Raw genomic sequence first — 20,980 nt, forward strand, 5'->3', positions numbered from 1 at the left:
AACTTTTCTTAACTAGCTCTCTGCATAATCTCAATCTCTGTGGGGTGTGCTGCAAGCACACAGTGCCAGCTGCTGATAAGACCGGTGTCTGAGGAAAAACTGGTGCCTGCAACTTGAGTCAGGCCAGGGTGTGGGCATCTGGCCTGTGGTGCCAGCTGCTGGAGGCACTGGGGTCTAAGTGTCACTAACTGGGGTCTTGAACCTCCAGATGTGGAGCAGGAATCCTGTAGGTCCCTAAGCCAGCTGAACCAGGGCTCTGTGTCATTGAAGGGCTCCTTGCTGGCATCTGGGGTGGGCTGATGGGAGCATGAGTGTCTCTTCCCCAGACCAGATACGGGGATGTGTGTCTGCAAACTAAGTATAAAATGGCTTTCACGTTTGGATACAGTGAAAATACAGGCCAGCAGAGCAGGCTGAGATGCCTACTTTATGTTTCTTTGTGATGCAGAGTATTTCTGCCCTCCACCCCCCTTCCAAGTTTTTGTCTGAAGCCTGATAGCTGGATCAGAATGTCCTGAGGAATGTAACAGTAGCTGCTTAGCTGCAGCTACTCAGCCAGCCAAAAACAGGCAATAGATAGTGCGTTTCTTTCCCTCTTTTGCCTTCAGCTTCCATGAGGGCAGATACTCTTAAATGGCCATACTTGATTCATCTCTATAGTTAATGGCTAGCAATTTTTTTACCAAGATTGGTTTTTGTTTCTTTTGTCTCAGAATTGTATGCAGCCACCTGGAAAAGGCATCTTTGATTCTGAGAAATCAAGTTTTTGTAAAGGAATTCTAACTTACTAAATTGCTTCTACATCTTATTTATTATTCTGTCATTACATAATCTCATTTTATTTCAGCTTTAATAAATATTCCAAATGTGACTGAAATAAAGGAGGACATGAACCTGGGCTTAACTCTGATACAGAACTCAGAAACAGGAGGATTTTTGGTATGTATCAAGATTGTATTCAGTATACACAGAAATGCCTGAGGTGAATGAAGAAACCAGAGTTCTCCACGTTTTTTATAAGTCCAAGCTAAATATATTTTATTATATACCATAGATTAGTACATCTTTTGCATATTTTAAAATATTCCATACTGCTGTCATTACCTAGGGTCCAAAATCAGGAAAATTGTGAAATCTCTCCTGTGTCATTTATCTGAACATCCTGTGGAAGGGCTTATAATTAAAGACTCAGTAATTTAAATTGGACGATATAGGCAGGAATATTTCCATCATTATATTCTTTAAGGGAATCTTTCATAGTTCTGATTGTGTTTCAAAAGACTGTATGTGATCTCTCCTCCACCATATGCACTTGCACAGGGACTGTCCTCCTGAGGTGTTAGGTTTTCTAGTCCCATGGATTTAAGAAGTGTTTCATTTAGTTAGTGAGCTGGAGGGGGATGCATTTTCTGTGTGTATATGCTGCAAACAACTGTCCTTGGAGCCTGTGAAACAGATTTCTTAATTGAAAGGAAGTGAATGCCTGTTTAATATGCTTTTTTTATAATCTTAATCATAAGCATGAAAACTGTTGCTGTATAGGTTTATTTGAGTTTGATGTGTACATTGTAGCCATGTGCAGTAAATAAGTGGAACAATAAATTACAGGTAAAAGAGCTTGGAGGCTCTCTTTAAGCTTTGTATTTTTCAGTTGTATCTTCCTAGTAATCACAAAAGTATTCAAATATTTATTATATTCATTAACACATAGTCCAGTTCACTGAAGTACTTAAAAGTAGGCCTAATTCCAATGCCCTTGCAGTTAGTAAAGTTATTCATATCTTCAAAATACAGCAAGAGTGCTTTTCTTGATTATTGGTTTGAGAAGGTACTGATTTAAAAAAAATCTTATTCTGTGTCTTGAATAATACTTTTAATTACCGTTAATGATGTCCCATGAATACCCACTTTTAATCAGTATCAGTAACTGCAGTGTTTTAAAATGTCTCATGTAGGAAAGGTTCTATTTTCTAATAATATTTGAACTTCTCTCAGTCAAAAAGAATTTCCTGATCTATGTGTTACTGATGGACCGTCCTTAAATTGCATGAAGGAAAAATGAAAAAAAAGATTGACTGGTAAGACATGAACAGCCATGTCTTTGGCAACAGGAGTTCTTTTTGACATATGGAGAATGGGATACTGAGGACAGGTGGTTATCTGTGACTCAGCCTCAACATGTATCAGAAGCCCACAATTGTGGCAAGTATTGGGCTACATGGGTAGAATGCCCGCTCATACTTGCACACTGCTGCCAGCCAGGACTTTGCTCTGGGACTCTGTCTGTGGCAGCTGGCCTTTGTGATGGGCTCTTTGGGCTGTGCTTAGGGCTTCCTCCTCCCAGCTCACTGTTCTCCTTCCTCCTGTGGCTGCTCCCCTCTCAGCCTCCATCCACTTGCTGCTTGCCCAGGCCCTGGGCTGCTTGCCTGGGGCATGACGCAGCCTGTAGAGTCTGTGCTGTAGCTGGTTCATCTGCTTGATGCCATGTGAATGCTTCCCACAGGTATCCTAAGTACAGGGCAGTCATTTCCCACACGCTCATTACATTTTTCTGAGGCATGCTTGGTCCTGTTGGAGGCATGCTTAAGAATTTCACTGACGGTTAACAACGTTTTTTTGGAGTTCTCATTTAAGTTTCTGTCTGTTTGTTTTTGGGGCAGTGCTGCACCTTAGTTGAAAGAAACAGCTCCCATCTACTTGCATGTAAAATCTCCCTTCTGTATTTGACACCTCACAGTCGCTCTCCTTTGTCCTTGCTTTGTTAAACAAACATAGAGGTTTTTTGGCTGAAATGTGCTTTTTAAGATAAACTTCTCTCAAACAGGAGTGACCAGATCTAATCTGTATTCCACATGAGTCTTTCCAGGGCATTATATAGTGTATTCGGTATTTCCCCAGCTCAACAGCAAGCGCTTCTTGTCACACATCATTAAGGCATATTTGCTTTGCATGCTGGCTCTGTGCATATGGTCAACCCTCCAAATCAGCCACTGTCTGCTTCTCTTCCATTCGATGACCTTCCAGTTTATGTCCATATTTCTTAACGTAAGTCCTGAAGGGCAAGTCTATGCCCCTTTCTAATATTCCACCTTTCAAGTTCATCAGTCCTTGATATGCAGTCTCACAGTTTTCTCCTGCGTTAATGATACATCTTAAATTTCTGACTGTAACGATGCTAGAACATTAGTTTTTCCCATTTTAAGTGAAGATCAGCAAAGATTATTAGAACATTTTTGCTTTTTCTTCCAATAGTGACATCACAGTTCTGACTTACCACCAGTACAGAAGAAAATTAGAAAATGGGCAAATGAGATTGATCTCAAAAGAAATTTAAAGGCCAGTAGCTCTCCTCCAGCTTTGTAGTTACCAATACAGATGATTTATTTTGTACCTTTTACCTCTCAAAAATCTGTCTTTCCCAGTAAAAACTAATCATGCCTCATGTGGCAGCTAAAAAGAGCACTTAACGCAAGATCTGATAATGTAGATACACTTCCTTTCTCTCGTCCAGAAAATCTGCTGTCTGGTCAAATATCTTGGGATAGTGGGATGTGTAACAGGCTAGTCATACATAGGATAGTGTAGTCTGACTATATTTTCTATTTACTTTTGACCTTAATTACCTTACCTTCCACTCCCACTCCCCCTCCCCTGCAATATTCTCGAGAAAAGGGTGATACTGCTGTTATCCTTCTCTTCTCTTCCTAAATAGAGGTGGTACATCCTCTGTTTACCAGACTCTCCTGACTAGGGCAACCAGAGAGTATATGTAAAGAAGCTATCATTTCTTACAGAACTGTTGGACAGAGCTTATGTAGAGGTGTTTGGTTTTGTGTGTTGTTTTTTTTTTTTCCTGGGTTCCTAATATTATTTTCTTTTAGAAGGAAATATACCCCCCCATACCCATATACAGCTCCCTCCCCATCCTCATGACAAAATACTGTCTTAATATTTTTTTTGTCCAGGTGCTTTCGTACCTACTCTTCTGATATCAGAGCTGTGGTTTTCATGCGGCCAGCTCAGTTCTTGTTACAGAGATGGTTTTCATCAGGAAAGCGGGATTATTGTCCACGAAAGGCAATGAAACATGTAGCCAAGGGGCGTGAGAGGCCGGGGTCAAACTATTTCTTTTAGTGTGGCAGAAGAGGGGGCAGTGCTCACTGTGAGGCTGCAGTCCCACTGGAGATGATGTAGTTTAACTGGTAAATACTTTGGCAAAGCGAGTTTCCCTCAGGAACGCGGCTCCCCTAAGGCGCACCCGTGAGGGCCGAGCTCTCTCGGCCGCGCTGTCGGTGTCACCACCAGCCCCGTGCCCGGGGCGCTGCCGCCACCTGGCGGCCACGGGCGGCGCTGCAGCGCGGCCTGGTCGGCAGGAGAGCCGGGGCTGGCAGCGAGGGAGAAGGAAAACTGCGCCCAGCCTGCGGGATTGGGGTCATCCCGGGTAGGAAATCCTCCCCGTGAGAAAGCCTGTGAAAGCGGCTACACTGACTGAAGGGATTCGGCCTGGTAACCCAAGAGGGCTCCCCTAATCCTATATGCTTCTAGTCCTCCTTGTTGTGGGTTTGTACCTGTATGCCTGTAGTCCTGCTTGTTGTGAGTTTGTATGTAGATACGGTGAGACAAATACTTTGTTATTTTTATAGTTTCTTTTTTTTGTTGTTGTTGTTATTTTTAAGACTTGTGGTCCCTTGTGGGCACAGCAGTGTGGAAGACAATACTATGCAACAGGAGTTTGTTCTGAAATCAGTCCAAGTTTCCAGATCCTAAGAAGCTTTTCTCCTGCTGTTCAAAGTAAGGCAACGTGTGCAAAACGGAATCAATTAAAACAAAACAAAACAAAAAAATAAAATTTAAAAAACCCAAACAAACGAGAAAACACCAAGAAACCAACAAAAAAAACCCCAACCAAAAACCCATATCAAATTAAGTTAAGGTCTACGTTGTGTTGGGGACGGTTCATTTTGATTTCTTAAAAAATGTATGTGCCAAAAGCAAAGTCCTGTGATAGATACATAAGGACTGAAAAATCATGACCCAATGTGGATATGAATATGGTCTTGCTCCTCTGTATTCAGAGGCATTGCACCAGTCCAGGCTGCAAACCTGCATACACTTCTTCTGAGTCCTCATTCTGGCAAAGCCTTCAGATCTGAAGTGTTGCCTGTGTGAGACCTAAATAAAGAAATAAACCTTTGGATTTAGCTGAAGAGTATATTGAGACTGCAAGTGCATTTAATGTCCACTTTTTGTTTTTGTTTTAGGGTGTTCCTCTGTTATAGATGTGGTCGTGGTTTGTGATGAGTCAAACAGCATTTATCCCTGGGATGCAGTGAGGGCGTTTTTGAAAAAATTTGTACAAGGCTTAGACATAGGCCTTAACAAGACCCAGGTAAGTCAAAGACATATTTGAGAAAGACCAAAAAAAAAAAAAGAAAAAAGGAAAAACACCAAAAAAACCAAAACAAAACAAAACCAACCAATTTTAAAAGAAACCAAATGTGATTTAGTGTAACTACAATACCTCCTCCGAAGCCGCAGATTATGCAGTTATCCTATTCAGTGTCAGGGATTTTATCTCACAGCTAGCCTATTTCAAAAGGGATTAGTAATTTAATTCGAAATATACACCAACTGAAATAGAAATCTAGGTTATATGTACGTGAATCAGATCTCTTTCATTCATTTGGTGTAAAAATAGTTAAAATATAGTCTGTTGGGATTTGGTTAAAGTAGAACAGGTTTTTAATGGGCTTTTGTACAGCTCTTACTTTCCAACTGCTGCATCTTTAAAAAAGGAGTTTTTCCTTCTGAGTTACTAACTGATTTTCAAGTTCTGTTTTCCTTTTAATTTGGTGATGGTAAGGAAAATTTTATTGCCTTCTGTCTTTACAGTTGTCCATTTTCCATAAACAGCTCTGGGAATAAATACTGGGGCACTGGAAATCTCTCTCCCAAAGCCTGCCTTCTTTATTGGGCTACTTTGGAAATGAGGTGCTTAAAAGCTAGGCTTCCTTCTTTATGAATCTCACCTTTAGCACCTTCTCTTTTTTTTTTTAAACCCTATATTAAAAATAAATAGGGTTTGCAATGCTGCAAAGTAACCAATCTTAAGGACTTCCTTAGTAAGGAAGAGATCAGAGTGAGGTGCTGTCAGCTTGTAGAATTTTTGCTATTTTCTTATTTTTCCTAGAGCTCCTCATATTGTTACTATCCATAAGCTCTTTCAGAAGTAACCAAGCAAACATGTAATGTCTGCTGTTTCATATTTTTGCATTAGGATATTGTAGTCCATAATAAATGATATAAGGTGCAAGAGCATTTTAGTTTTCTTTGTTTTCCACATGTTAATATTAATTGGTGTTGAAAGAAAACGATAACCTCATGTGCATCTGCAGGGCTTTAATTCCAACCTGATATAAGTAAGCATCATGGTTCTATGTAACTAATTGTAATTCATGATAATCTGACATAATTTTTTTATTGCATAGGTGGGTTTAATTCAGTATGCTAATGATCCCCGTGTAGTCTTCAACTTGAATACGTATCAAACAAAGGATGAGGTTGTTAAAGCAATGGAGAGAACATCTCAGAAGGGAGGAGATCTCACTAATACTTTCAAAGCCATTGACAATGCAAGGTGGGACACATTGATGATTACTGTGCAACTATTGTAACTTACCTTAAACAGCAAGGAGAACATCCTGAATTTCATTCCCACCAGGAGACAATTTGCTCAGGGCCTCTGAGTAGGTTCCCAGTGGCAGGCAGAATCCTGGCCATTGCAGAATGGTACAGGCATATGTAAACTAGACTTGCTGAAAAGCATGTTGTTAAACATTGGGTTAAACATTACACTAACGTAATTCTGGTACCCAACAGAGTTGCTTTTTCTGTCACACGTGTTTAAACATGACAGTGCATCAAACACAGTGGACAAGGTTTTAGGAAAGATTCAAAACCATTGAAAGAAATAAAAGTTTATCCAGGGTTTCAGTTGGGCCTGTGAGATTGGTGTTTGTAGGTCAGGCTTTGGTTGATTGCAGAGAAAATAAAACCTCTGTTGTCAGTTTGTCAGTGCAGCACCAGCAGCATGAAAAGTAGGAAAAGCTTAAAACAATATTCTATGACTCTGAATACGTATACAAACCAGGTCTGTTTCTCAACAGGAAGATGCTGTTTTTAAGCTGAATCAAGGACAGAACTCTAGACCAAAATGCATGTTGAATCAAATGGCCTTGAAAATTTTTTTTTAAGAGCAGACTCAGCCATCAATGGAGTAAATATTTGCAGTAGTATTGTGGAGCCTATAATTAATTCTCCTCCACTTTTTTCTGAACTTGGTGATGCCAGTTTCTGGTGTCATAAAACTTAAGTAGTTCTAACAAAACCCACTTTTCGTTTAGAAATATTTGTACAAAAAAAAATTTGGTTTTCAGGGAATTTACATTTCTATCAGAATTACTATCCAGTTCTTCCAGTCCTACTATTTTTATCTTCTAATCCTTTGTACATTTCTTAGGGCTCTTTGAGCAGTGGTTTGTGAAGAAGTTATCAGGAGCATAACTGAAAATTCTTATTGGAGATTGTTAATTCACAAAGAAAAATCCACTACAGAAGCACCTTGTTCTAAACCAGTGATGGACATATTCATTACAGGATATGTACTGGATTCCATCCATTATAGACTGACATGTATGTTTTATAACAGACAATATGCCTTCTCACCTGAATCGGGAGGACGTCCAGAAGCCACAAAAGTAATGGTTGTTGTGACAGACGGTGAATCACATGATGGCTCCAACTTGAAAACAGTGATAGGTAAATGCAATGAAGACAATATAACCAGATTTGGCATTGCTGTAAGTAATACTAAAATTATATAATATTGCAGTTTTTAAAGATTGTTTTGTTGTGCACGTATGAAAGGGCATGTTCTATGCATAAGCACTATATAATGCGTGCATTGTTGCACTGGTGAGACTGAAATGCAATCAGATTAATCCTTATAAACTAGTGAAATACTAGTCTTCTTTACTGGCTGAAAGAGCAAAACTAGTGTTTCCTGAGCAACTTAAATAATTTTCTCTTTTGACACGTTTTATATATTATTCCTGTCTGAATGCTCCCTTGCATAGGAATACAGTCTGATAAGCAATTCAGTAGTATGAATGAAGATGGTTCTTTTTTTTAATATGTAGAATATTTGCTCAAATAATACAGAAGGAAATGGGGTAACAGTATGATTTTTTTCACTCTTCTCATTTTGCTGTTTGTTTGTTTGTTTTTTTATCCAAGGTTTTGGGATACTTAATCAGGCATGAACTTGATACTAAAAACTTAATTAAAGAAATCAAGGGAATTGCTAGTCATCCAACAGATAAATATTTCTTCAATGTGTCATCTGAGGCTGCACTGCTGGAAGAAGCAGGAACACTTGGAGAGCGCATTTTTAGTATAGAAGGTAAAATACTCAATGTCTCTGAAAAATTAGATCAGATTCTCCCAGCTGACAACCTAAGAATTTTATTTAGCTTCAGCTTAGAGTAGGATTGTGAAAATGAGAGGTAGCTAGAGCTGCAGGCTACTCCCTGCTCACCAGGAAGGCTCTGGTTTGCACAGGTGTTCTCCCAGCTACTTCACCCCTAATAAGCCCGAGCTTCAAGTTAGTTTTTGCAGTTTGCGGAAAACATTTCCCAGTTCATGAAAATTTCTGTCAATTCATCATGGGCTTCAGACATGGGGGTTTGTCTATATGTGTCCAAATGTATTTGGAACTATTACCATCATCTTTATGCTTGTCAGCTGCACCTCTGTGAATGCTAAGCAACTGTAAATTTAAAAAACGAATCAGAAGACTTGCTTACTGATTTGGGAACTGAAAAGCTACAGTAGTACAATCTGTGTGATGCCTACCAGGCTCAATCCCTAACATCACCCATGCTTTTGTGTACCGTTTGGAGGAAGGAGTTGCAGAGGTGACTTGAAGACAATTTGTCACCCCCAAAGCCAGCTTTTAAATTTTAATTTAAATTCAGACCTTGCTCCTTAATGAGCTGCAGCCTTCCTGTACTCAGGATGGAACTTCCTTTCTCTGTCACCCGATCTATTCTTTACTGGTCCCATGCTGCTAGTCAAAGTAAGAGGATAGGTTGAGCTCCTTATCTGCTTATCTGGCTTTTTCCTGAGTACCTGAATTGAATTCCCATCCATCTACTTTAGGAAATATTCCCAGATATCACAGTATTTTTCAAGACAATTACAACAGTTTTTATAAATCCTGTATGACAATAAACATTCGTATTCTGTTTGAAACTTGTGACTATACAGTCATTTAAGCTGCTAATTTCAGTGTATTATTAATGCTTCCTAGGAAACACAAAAAGAGATTAGCCACAGTGACAAGACTGTGCAAGCCGAATCAGACTATCTTTATCATCATCTTCTGCCTTTTTTGGGAAGAGATTTATAGCATTATGGTTCCATTTTATCAATTTCCCGTTAAATCCTCCAAATTTTCTATAGTTTATCAGCTCTGATTTCCATTGTTTGTAAATGCTTTAGCAGAATTGGTGGATATGTACAGTCCCTATATAGCTAAACTCACAGGCAGTAAGATTGGGTCTTGTGTGGCTCTAAAGGGCTAACATGTGGATATCTGTTTTACCAGGTACGGATCAAGGTGATACTTTCCAAATGGAAATGTCACAGGTGGGCTTCAGTGCTTATTATTCACAAAAAAAGGTATGTGAATATAATTATTTGATGATACGAGAAGATGTAGTTATGTAGACATGAGTGCAACAAAATAAGAGTAATAAAGCACATTGTCCAATTTTAAGATCTTTTTTTACAAGCAGGTGAATGTCAAATTATTCTTTTAATTTTTCCTGTACTTGAATGCCACTAATAGATGGTGTATATCTCTAAAATGAAAAAATATGTATTAATATGTGACACTGAATAACAGTTTCTTTCATTTAATGATTTTGAGATGTGTTAATACAATGATTTCCATGATTTCTGAGTTCGTGTAGCAGGGAAAGATCAATTGTTCCATGTTTGTATCTTGGAGTTGAATAACTCAGAAGAATTGAAACTATATTGTGAGGCTGGTATATTTCTCGGAAGTCACCAAAATATAAATAAATCAAGTCTGAAAATAATTTATTAATTATAAAATTAATAATATTTCTTTAAATCATATTTCATTTAGAAATTAGAAAGAACATAATCGGATATATTTAATGCTAATAAATTTTAAGATTATCTTGGCCAAATAGGTCCTCTTTGTAAAACTCAAGTGTGGTTCAATAAGCTTTCAAGTGAAAATACGAGAAGGTTGTTTCTTTTTTATAGCCCTTAAAGATGAATGAAATAATTTTTACAAGTATTTGCACAAATTAAAGTTTTAAATTATGAAGCACTTGATGCTAGGAAATAAGAAACATTTGGACATTCCTTCAGGAAAATTACACATCCAGTTTTATTGTAGTTTTCTATAACAGTATCTCAGTTCAGTGAAGAATTTTAATAATTTGAATAAACTAAACTGTGTTTGTTTTCTGTGTACAAGTCTAAGACTAAGTATTTCTGTATGAAGTATTCTGTATAATAAGCCATGTTAATTTGGAGTTTAGGTTTAACTGTTCTCTCAAGAACATCTCCTCATATAAAGAATGAAATTCTGTATCTATTTCTTGTATCTATCCTGTATCAGCTATACTGTATCTATCAGCTTTTGTGTGCTGTCATTGGCACTTTTGTTGTCAAAAAGGGGGCTTTAGCTTTTTCTCACAGATTTGTTTGCATGTTCTTCAATCTTCTGAGAATCATGAGTGCATAAAAGTATTGCCTTAGCAAGCCCAACCCCAGGGTGGACAGACTTAGGAAACTGTGTTTAAATAAACCCATTTTATCTTGAGTTGCAGTGCCATGGGAACTAAAGTGGTCATTTATCCTCTTGCAGGAGAGGGGTGATAATCCCTCTTAAATAGGGCAGTGAAGTCCTGCATATAAGCAGCTCCAGTCAACTGCCTGCAGTCTTTGGATTGTACATCACTGCTTTAAACACAGTGATATAGAAAATTATCTATGATAATTTAAGCTTTGCTCACACTTTTTCTAAATCAGCTAGTTCTAAACTGTTGACTTTTTTTTTTTAAAGGATGTTCTGCTCCTGGGTGCTGTTGGGGCCTATGACTGGAGTGGAACAGTAGTACAGGAATCTTCAGACAGAGTCACCACCTTTCCAAGCCATGTGTTTGAGAAGATTCTACAGGACAGAAATCATAGCTCATATCTAGGTAAGGGGCTGAAATACAAATTTGGAAATTTATCGAAGCTTAATTAAAATAGAAAAGTACTTGGAAAATTCTCCTCTAGCCATATCCCTGTTACGAACTGATTTGAGAATATGAAAAGAATTTTCAGTTGAAAAATATTTAATTTACTGGACAACAGTTCATTGAATGATGTCTTTATTGTGTTATTAAATTCTACTCATACCAATGTGGTAAACTGAAAAAAAATCAGACTGTGTCACTGGTGTGGTTTAATCCCAGTCAGCAGCTAAGCACCACACAGCCACTCACTCACTCCCCTTGGTGGAATGGGGGATAGAGTCAGAACAGTAAAAGTGAGTGAACTTGTGGGTTGAGATAGAGACGTAACAGTGACTTGGGAAGACAAACGCCAACACTCTGAACGTACCCCCTTCTTCCTCCTTCCCCCAGCTTTGAATGCTGAGCTCGATGCTATATGGGATAGGATATCCCTTGGGTGAGCTGGGGTCAGCTGTCCTGGCGGTGTGCCCTCTCAGCTAAAACATCTCTCTGTTATCAACATTATTTCCAGCATATATCCAAACCACAGCCCCATACCAGCTGCTGTGAAAAAAATTAACTATATCCCAGCCAAAACCACCACAGTCACAGAGGTATAATAAATCATGGGATTTGAAAAAACTGCCTAGTGAATCATTATGGGTCCTTTCTGTTATATTTGTATGTTCTTCCCCAGTTCCATGTGGATAAGAAGCTGATTGACTTGCTGTTGTTTCATATGTGCTTGCTATTTTCTTGGCCTTTCCCAGTTCAGTTTATAATTTTAGAAATACTGCTACCATTTAATAGAGGTCTTATATATAATTCCCATATGTATTCTTTGACACATTTTTGTGACCCAATAAAGCCAGTCAGTTTGTATTCTCAGTTCACTGAAATGTTTTCTGCAAACCTTCAACATGCCTGCTCTGATGATTTATCCCTGAATATGCTACTACATTAAACACCTGTGACTTCCTTAAAGTTATTAAGATGCTATTTTTGCAACTAACATACTCTTTTTTCACCTATGACTCAGCATTACTTGAATCCGAAACAATGAATAAATCTAAACCCAACCTAATGAGGAGTAGCTTTTTTTCATGTATGACCTCTTCAGACTTTCTCTTACTTCCTTTTTATAATAGTTTTTAAAAAGTCAGGTCACTTCCTTTCTCTACATGGCAGTTTTAGAGTATTTACTTCAGTCTTTTTTGGAAAAAACAATGTTGTTGCCTTTTCTGTCTTTTCATTTCCCTTCCACCTTCTGTCCCCCACTAGGAGCTCTCCATACCAGCTCTCTCTCACGAGCTTGGGGGAGCACAAGTTTAAGAGGTGCTACCACATGACAGCTTGCTAGATTGGTCCCTGTTCTGCACTGCACTCTTTCACTTTCAAATGGTTGCATGCTATATTAGTCGGGAATGTGTGTCCTTAAATTGCAGAATAAAATCGTGTTTCATTGTTGCTCATTGAACTTCCAGTTACAAAGGATGTTCTCACCCTAGAAAAACAGTGTCTGAACAAAAATATGATGTAGACTGGTATATGTAAAAGATCAAGGCATAATCCTTTTTAGATTTTGTTCCTCATATTGTCCTGCAGCTTACTAGAGATCTGCATTTTCTGTACAATCACTGTCATTTTGTTATTCAGTTTGACTATGGATTTATACAGAACGATTTTGTTTTCTACTGTTAAAAATAAATTTGCTCTAATTAAACCACAGAAATGTGAGGTATGTACTAATGCTAGATTTATAGTGCTAATACATGTTTAAAATATTTTCAGATATTAAATGATGTTTCCTGAAAGCAAATAATGTTAGAATAATGGTAATGAGGATTAAAATGTTAAAAGAAGTTCAATCAACCCTTCAGCTGACAAGCTGTTAATATAGCCTGTTCTATTCAGCTAAAGCACTGGGCTGTGGTTTGGTAAGCTGTGGGAAAATGCACTGCAAGCTTTGCAGAAGCTAGGTGTTCCTCCCTAGTTTGAAGGCTGGCCCAAATGTTCATCTCATGTTTCTCTTCTTTTTTTTATAAAGATACTCTTTGTGCTTTTTTTTCCTGTCTCCTTCACAAGCGTGACATTTCTGTGGTCTGTGTTTTACTGAATAGGCTAAAACACTCTGTTCTGCAAACCTGTTTCAACTTGATCTGTATGTCATTGTTCTGTCCAGAATTATATTGCATATTTTATGCATATGTGACTGTGTAACTTCCCACCTTGAAAGCATCATTCTCTGTGATTAACATACCAGACTGACTCATCTTCTGCCTTTTATGGATAACCAACTGATGAATTGTAATTAATGGTCTCTCACACGTGTTAAATGTTGGCTTCTACCCCAGGTTATTCTGTTGCTGTTCTCTCAACTATGAGCTCCATCTATTTTGTTGCTGGTGCACCAAGATCCAACTACACTGGCAGAGTGGTGGTTTATGATGTTGACAGTGATGGTAACATTGCAATTGTGCAGTCACAGAGAGGCGAGCAGGCAAGTATATTTTGGTCATGAATGCAGGCTTTTAGGCATCTCTTTTTATTGACCCAGCAGTAAATTGTAATTTGTTTTGAAAATTCCACTTTTATGCAAAGCATTTAGAATCCGTTTTTCTCTGCCGCTAGACTATTTCAACAAGGTCAACTGTAACTCTTAAAGAGTATTTTAGGAAGTCAGCCAGTTAGTGGTAAATGATAATGTACAAAGCTAAATAATGTATCATTCTGTCAACAATTCTAATTGGGATATAGATACTCAGTGAACTCCACTCTGCCTGAGAAGCTGTGAAGTAGACAACATCAAAAGAGAGATCTGAAAACTCAATCTCTTTTTGTCTATTTGGAGAAGAGCAGTGAGTTTGGTTTCATCTGTAAGACAAGTGTGAGAGTAGATCTAAGCTTGGGTAGGTTCATGTGCACAGATATAAAAAATATACCTCCCATAGCTTACTTTCTGTTGGCATTTGTATTGCCTAGTGGTAAAGCCATAGCAGCAGCTAGTGGATAGAAACAGTGGACACATGGTAAAGATAAGATTCTTCAAACACTGGACTATGTTATATGGTAATTTCATTCATCAACAGGCAGTTTTATTAAGTCATATTGGAATATTACTGGATATAAATTTTCTGAGTCAGATGCTAAAACATGTTTTACAAAGTCCACATACAATCCTGACCCATTTATTACTGATTTCAGATTGGCTCCTACTTTGGCAGTGTGGTGTGTTCAGTGGACGTCAACAAGGATTCTGTGACAGATGTGCTGCTTGTGGGTGCACCAATGTTTATGAATGACCTGAAGAAAGAAGAAGGAAGAGTTTACATGTTCTCTGTCACAAAGGTAACAATGGCTCAAGCTGGCATTGCCTAGGGCTAACTTCTTTCAAAGCAGACTGCCACATGCATGCTAAAAGGCCATTGGCCTCTTCAGTATCTCTAAGTCACTTTCAGTGAATCTTTTCAAAGTGTTAGAAATATTTTGAGTGATATTTTTTCTAATAAGACACAGAGCATGTGCGTTTCCTGGAATGTGGCATAAGGGCAGGGGTGAATGGTTCAAAGCCTAACTCTTTAGAAGACCATGGGTGGAGGCCTTCCCAGTGCCACCTCACCTGTTGTGCTTTTCAGTAGCAGCTGCAGGCTTTCCCTAGAACTGCTTGTGCATGTAATCTAGGAATTAGCCTGATGGAACAGGCCATGTTGCTGAGAACACAGCTGTGCTGGGCAGGACACGTCTCCAGGATGAAGGACCACCACCTCCCTAAGATCCTGCTTTATGGTGAACTTGTCTCCAGCTGCCGCAAGAGAGGAGCCCTAAAGAGAAGATACAAGGACTCCCTGAAACAACATCTCAGCCTTGGCCATATTGATCACCATGACTGGTCTACTCTGGCCTCCAATCGGGAGACACGGAGACACACCATCTATAACACTGCTGATGCCTTTGAGAATGCAGGCAGGGTCACTCTCAAGGAGAAAAGACAACACAGAAAGAATCGTGCCTTGCAGAATATACCACCTAAGGAGTCTTTCTGCTGTGCCTTTTGCAACCGGACCTGCCTGTCTCGTATTGGCCTTTTTAGCCACCAATGCGCTTGCAACGAACGTGGGTAGAGCCCTTCCCAAATCTTCGTTTGCGAAGTCTAGCCATGATGAGCCTGATGGAACAGACCAAAGTGGAGCCAATAAGCAAGGCAGTAGCTAGGCACTGTTAGTGGTCAGGGGCCTGCTCTCAGTGTCTCCCTGGTCCTGGTGTCAGGCATTGTGATAGGTGCTTTACACTAATATAGCATGGAGTTGGCCATATCTCAAAAAAACCCATCTTGAGGCTTTTGCTAATTAATTTGCCATTTGATTTTGGTAAATATGTTCAACACCTGACGGTAGTCCCAAAGCAGTTCTAAGAAATGCTCTTCTACCAGTTTTCTGCATTTTTTCGTAGACTCTGATATTGGATGGTTATTATTACTCTTGTTGTCTCCTCTGTTCAGTGAAGCTGTGTTATTTGTCTCGTGCCTGACTGACAGTGCTTTTTATTCAGACCCGTAGTAGGTGTTTTCAGAATATCTGTATTAAATATCCTGAGCCCTCTGCCACTTTTGAACAGTCTTTCAATCACTGGATATCTGGATATGCAAAGTAAATTAATATCTGCCATCCATCAGAGAAGACAGACCATGGCCTCTTTACTAGGTAGATTTCAATCAAATAGAGAGGGAGGACCATTCTCTTCAGCAGCATCTCACAGTCAGACCATCGTGAAGCAACAGGAAACTACACTAGAGCAATTTCAAGGTAGATGCAGGAGCTGAAGGTGGTACTACTGGTAGCTGACAATGGTCTTTGTGACTGTGGTATCAGACATGAAATATGGAAGAAAAGAAAAATGAAAGGTTTTTTTTCCTTGTCTTTTGAAAGCCAAATAAATTGGAAGACTATCTTACAACTTTTAGTTGTCGTCAAATGTTCAGTTTAAAATTATTTGGAAGTTAAGAATAATGATGGATTTTTTAAAATTTTTTTTTGAAGAATGTGGTTTTTGCAAGTTGTCCATGTTGTGCGAGTAATACTTTTCTAGTCATGTTTAATAAATAACTTGGCTGATATTTCTAAAATTTTAAGCACAGTGAAATAACTGATGTTAAAGGTGAAGACACTGTTGCCAGAGTTGCATTTAATCTAGTGTAAATGGGATTATTTAACTATAAAGATCTCCAATCTTTCTTTCTTCACTGGCATTGGAGAGGTCAGGAGTTTACCATTTGGACACATGTTTTTTGCATTAGTTTAGTAAGGAAATTCCATTTCTGTTTCAAAGAATTATGTCCAGTTACATAATTTCCATTCCCTCTGCATAAAAACTGGTAATCCAAAACTGGAAACTGTATTTTTCAATGTATTGTGAAACTTTCAGAACAGTCAGATGAGGACAGTGAGAGCATTTAAGCTTCATACATATGGTTATATTTGCTGCTAGTACTTTGCATAGCATGCTTTGATTTTGCTGTGTAATTCTTGCCAGGACTTTGAGACATAATGCAAACTGAATGGGCAATACAATGGGGAAGGAATTCAGTTTTGAGCTGTCCAAGGGAAATGTACTGGAAAACAGAAATAAAAAAACAATGCACATAGATACTGCTCCTGTGTCTGATCTGGTGCAATGATAGCTGTGTTTTTCCTTTTTCTTCTTTTTCAATTTTTAAAGAGAATTTTGGATCAACAAGAACTCTTGGAAGGTCCGCAGGGGTCAGAAAATGCACGCTTTGGATCAGCAATTGCAGTGCTTGCAGACATTGATTTGGATGGCTTTAATGATGTTGTAATAGGTGCTCCACTGGAAAACCAAAACTCTGGAGCAATTTATATTTACAATGGATTTCAAAAGACTATACGTACCAAATATTCTCAGGTAAATAATTTTGCATAATAATCAGTGCCTTTAGATCTGCTAGAGGAAAAAGGAAGATTTTTCTATGGTTTAATTGCGTAGTGTTTCATCCTCTTAAAGGAGTACTGTTATTCTCATGGCTTATTTCAAGTTTTATGCCTCTCCTTCCTTCAGCTGTCAGCATACTCAGGTTGATGTTGTCATGCTTATAACTGAACCGTATAGAGGAAAACCATTTGCAAGATACTCTGTCTAAACCTCTTACCATTTTTGATATCTGAGTCTGAAGTTAGCTGATTTCCTATTTGTGTTTGATACCCATCATTCACATTTTTAGGGTTGATGTACAGCAATGAAGATTAGATAGATCCCAGCTCCCAGGGAAAGTCTTTCAATGATCTGTGTGTCTGCTATAATGGTAATAGTACTATCACTTTCCATGCAGACTTTCTGGTTGCAGAAAGTATTTTTTAGAAGTCCTCTTAAGCTTCACAGAGTTGCTCAGTGTAGATGGAAGAAGTTTCCAGTAAGTACTGTCTGGCAAACAGCAGTCAGTATACTACTCCCAAGACAGAAAAATCTAGTCCATTGTCTGCTCCAACAGAGGAGGAAGAAGTGCTAAAAAGCATCTGAGGAAACATCCACAATGCATTTTGTTTAAACAATACATTGTATATACAGGGAGTATCAGTGAAAATCTATTGCTTAGGCTGCAATCTACTGACTTAAGCATGCTTTGGCAAACTCGGTAACCAAACTCTCTTTCCTAGAAAATTTTAGGATCAGATTCTGCTTTTGGACAACAGCTCCAATTCTTTGGAAGATCAGTAGATGGCCATAGAGACTTAGATGACGATGACATAAGTGATGTATCGGTTGGTGCTGATGGAAATGTGGTCCTGCTATGGTTGGTAAACTCTTTTTAGAAAGGAAAAGATTAATTATTCAGATACAAGTTGAACATTTAGTTAATTAAACAGGAAAATAAGCAAATGAAAAAGCTCTTTCATCCCATGTCTGCGGAACTAACATACTTACTGCCTCATCTCTGCTATCTTACCTAGCTCAAAAAAGAGCATTAGAGTAAATCTCTTTTAAGCATTTATCATCAAAGCATCGAAAGCAAAGGCAGCACAGGGGGCAGACTCAGGGCATATGGGAGGAAGCCAGGTGGTAGAGCCTGCTGTGGGGACCTGACAAGGAATGGGAGAGCCAGGACACATCCCTACCCACTGCTCCTGTGCAGACGTGGTCCAGAGGGAAGGGGCAGCAACAGGGAATAGGGCTTGCTTGCGAGTAATGGTAACAGCAGGTTGCGTACTTCAGCAGCCACAGTATAATTCTGATAGCTGAGCCTGAGACAGGTAAAACCATCTCCCACACAACCTGCATGACCTTTACTGACTGGTAGGCTGATATGGGGAAAAGAGTTGTCTTTCAGGGTAAGGACAGAGAGCGGTAATAGAGAGTTGACCCTTATTTCTGTGAGAACCCATTTTTATGGGCACATGGCCTTTGCCACAGCAATCTGAGTACTGTCACAAAATAAAATAGAAAGGTTTCACAAAACCCAAATCGTCTGCCTCCCTAAGTACTGAGAAGCTAAATTCAAATGGAGTTTCTGTTCCTGTCTGCTGCCTGTCTTCTCGCCTGAGGCTCCCCATTGTAAGAAAGCCATCACTGAATTGCTACTTCTTTCATAATGAAGTAAGATAATTAAAAATGAATGGTCAGTTTAGACCTTTGACCACTGCTGCTGCTGCTGGGAATTTCATTGAAGAAAGTTATGGTCTTTGGAGTACCAGCATTTATTTAGATTTGATTAATGAAGATGCTCATTCTTCTTTCACTCTGGCATTTGGGCTGATTAATGAGCTTCACTTTTGATTAAAGTGTTTATCTTTACATGTAGGGTTCCTTTGAAACTGCTCTTCAGAATCTTGATTAATGAAATAAAAGTTGTTTTTTGAAAACTAAGATTATTAAATAAATTGAAGAATTATCCTTTCTCACTTCCCCAGAGGAGCTCAGTAACTTCCCTAAAGGAACAGAATGTTACTTATTTGGGAAACAGGACAAGGGCTTCATTTTCTGATACCATAAGGGATTGAATAGAGCTTTAAGATAAAGACATTGATTATCCCTTAATTTGACATGGTAAATTATTTATTATCATTACTGAAAGCTACTCTATAAAAAAATTCAAGTATATGCAAAGAAAAATAATTTTACCAGTGCCATTAAAAGAAGTTTACATTGGGAACAAAAAAATCAATGCTGGCATTTACAGATAGTAATAGACAGTACCCTTGAAAACCCCATGTAACCCTTTAAAATATTTTTCAGGTCAAGAAGCATTGCAAATGTGTCCATAATTGCCTCATTTAAACCTGAGAAAATCAGTCTGCTGAACAAGAATACAGAAGTAACTGTCAAAATATGTTTTCACGCTACATTTAGACCTGCTAAGAGAAATAATCAAGTGGGTAAGAGTATTTCAGACTTGTCTTATATTAATTTCCTCAGAAGTCCATTATTCAAATGAGTAGTGGAAAGTCTAAAGATATATTAGATTGAATGACAAGAATGGCAAAATCAGTATAAAACTTGAGTGCCTGAGCAAGTGTTGTGAAGATCTACTTTCATCACTGGCTCCATAATCTTTCAAGAGTGGGGAATTACCAGTAAAAAGGAGAGCTGTATCCTTGCTGTTCAACAATCCCCAGAAAATGTCATTAGTGAGAAGCAGGGTTTTTTCAGTCTGCTGGTTTCAACAGCAAACTGCAGGCTTTTCTACTCTCTTCAGAAAAAAAATATTTTCCATAGCTCAGTGCAGTTGTCAGTGCGGGGAAGCTCTTGTTTTCAGAGGACAGGGAATATTTCTGAGACCAGCAGTGGCCTCTCATGAAGCTATTAAATTAAACCTTACAGATAACACTGCTTCAATTCACATAGCACTGCTTCAGTGCTATGTATAGTGCCTTTAGGAACTCAGGATTGCAAACTATAAAATAACAATGAACTTCAAACAGCATATTAGTCATAACATGAAGAGAAGATGACAGAAATTATTATGTGATTGAGGAGAAAAGGCAGATTCTTTATAGTCTTCTCAAAGTTCAGTGATATTATTGCAAGGCCCCTTTATCTAGAGTAATCGTGGCCCTGCTGACTGGCTTGTTGCCTGAGCTGTAGGCTCAGACATCTGTAGTGGAGACTGGATTGATTGCCATTTAATGTGCTCTCTGTGGATCAGAACTTAGGATCTAAACCTGATTGACTGCTTTGAAAAACACAAGAGAAAGTGTTTTCATTTTGAGACTGGTCTGCGTTTAGCAAGCTATGAAAAAAGGGAAATATTTAGAGTGGTTTAAGAAGCCTGGTCACTGTAATATTGAGCATAGTAATGAGATCACAGGCAATTGTACTCAGCAAAAAATGTACTGTTATTCTTCTTGTAGCTATAAAGTACAATGCAACACTGGATGCAGATCTCCAGTCCTCCAGAGTGACTTCTAGAGGTTTTTTCAAAGAAAATAATGAAAGGTCTATGCAGAGGGATCTTGTGGTACGTCATGAAGAGAATTGTGTTCATGAAGTCTTCAATGTACAGGTAAGTGCAATTGCAAGCAGTCTTGCATAACAAAATTGATCAGAGGAAGACATTGATTAATTTTTTGTCTGCAAGGTGAATTTCACGCATGGTGTACACAATTATTTATGTTTCCCAAATTGCCCCAACTGAATAATACTTGGTAAGA

The 20,980-nt window shown here is 38.6% G+C and overlaps 1 protein-coding gene and 1 long non-coding RNA gene across 5 annotated transcripts in view; one reads left to right on the forward strand and one right to left on the reverse strand.

The window, feature by feature from the left end:
* The window catches only part of ITGA2 (integrin subunit alpha 2), a 69,361-nt gene that overhangs the window by 28,211 nt on the left and 20,170 nt on the right, over nucleotides 1-20,980 (forward strand). For all 3 annotated transcript variants that reach the window (XM_064641523.1, XM_064641524.1, XM_064641522.1), the window contains 14 exons: nucleotides 848-939; nucleotides 4,677-4,791; nucleotides 5,262-5,389; nucleotides 6,489-6,637; nucleotides 7,709-7,859; nucleotides 8,296-8,461; nucleotides 9,668-9,741; nucleotides 11,165-11,303; nucleotides 13,676-13,821; nucleotides 14,526-14,669; nucleotides 17,037-17,240; nucleotides 17,990-18,126; nucleotides 19,566-19,705; nucleotides 20,681-20,832. In XM_064641523.1, coding sequence (XP_064497593.1) covers nucleotides 848-939; nucleotides 4,677-4,791; nucleotides 5,262-5,389; nucleotides 6,489-6,637; nucleotides 7,709-7,859; nucleotides 8,296-8,461; nucleotides 9,668-9,741; nucleotides 11,165-11,303; nucleotides 13,676-13,821; nucleotides 14,526-14,669; nucleotides 17,037-17,240; nucleotides 17,990-18,126; nucleotides 19,566-19,705; nucleotides 20,681-20,832 — 1,937 coding nt within the window. The remainder of the gene's footprint in view (nucleotides 1-847; nucleotides 940-4,676; nucleotides 4,792-5,261; nucleotides 5,390-6,488; nucleotides 6,638-7,708; nucleotides 7,860-8,295; nucleotides 8,462-9,667; nucleotides 9,742-11,164; nucleotides 11,304-13,675; nucleotides 13,822-14,525; nucleotides 14,670-17,036; nucleotides 17,241-17,989; nucleotides 18,127-19,565; nucleotides 19,706-20,680; nucleotides 20,833-20,980) is intronic.
* Nucleotides 1,011-13,695, reverse strand: LOC135406937 (uncharacterized). 2 transcript variants are annotated; one of them, XR_010426587.1, is made up of 4 exons: nucleotides 13,582-13,680; nucleotides 9,038-9,124; nucleotides 6,680-7,801; nucleotides 1,011-5,172 (listed from the first exon to the last, which is right to left on the reverse strand). It is a non-coding gene; the product is annotated as an uncharacterized LOC135406937 (long non-coding RNA). The 2 variants fall into 2 exon arrangements; XR_010426589.1 differs by lacking the exon at nucleotides 9,038-9,124 and having other exon boundaries at nucleotides 13,582-13,695.

This window comes from Pseudopipra pipra, chromosome Z (assembly GCF_036250125.1).
Source record: "Pseudopipra pipra isolate bDixPip1 chromosome Z, bDixPip1.hap1, whole genome shotgun sequence".
Lineage (NCBI taxonomy): Eukaryota > Metazoa > Chordata > Aves > Passeriformes > Pipridae > Pseudopipra > Pseudopipra pipra.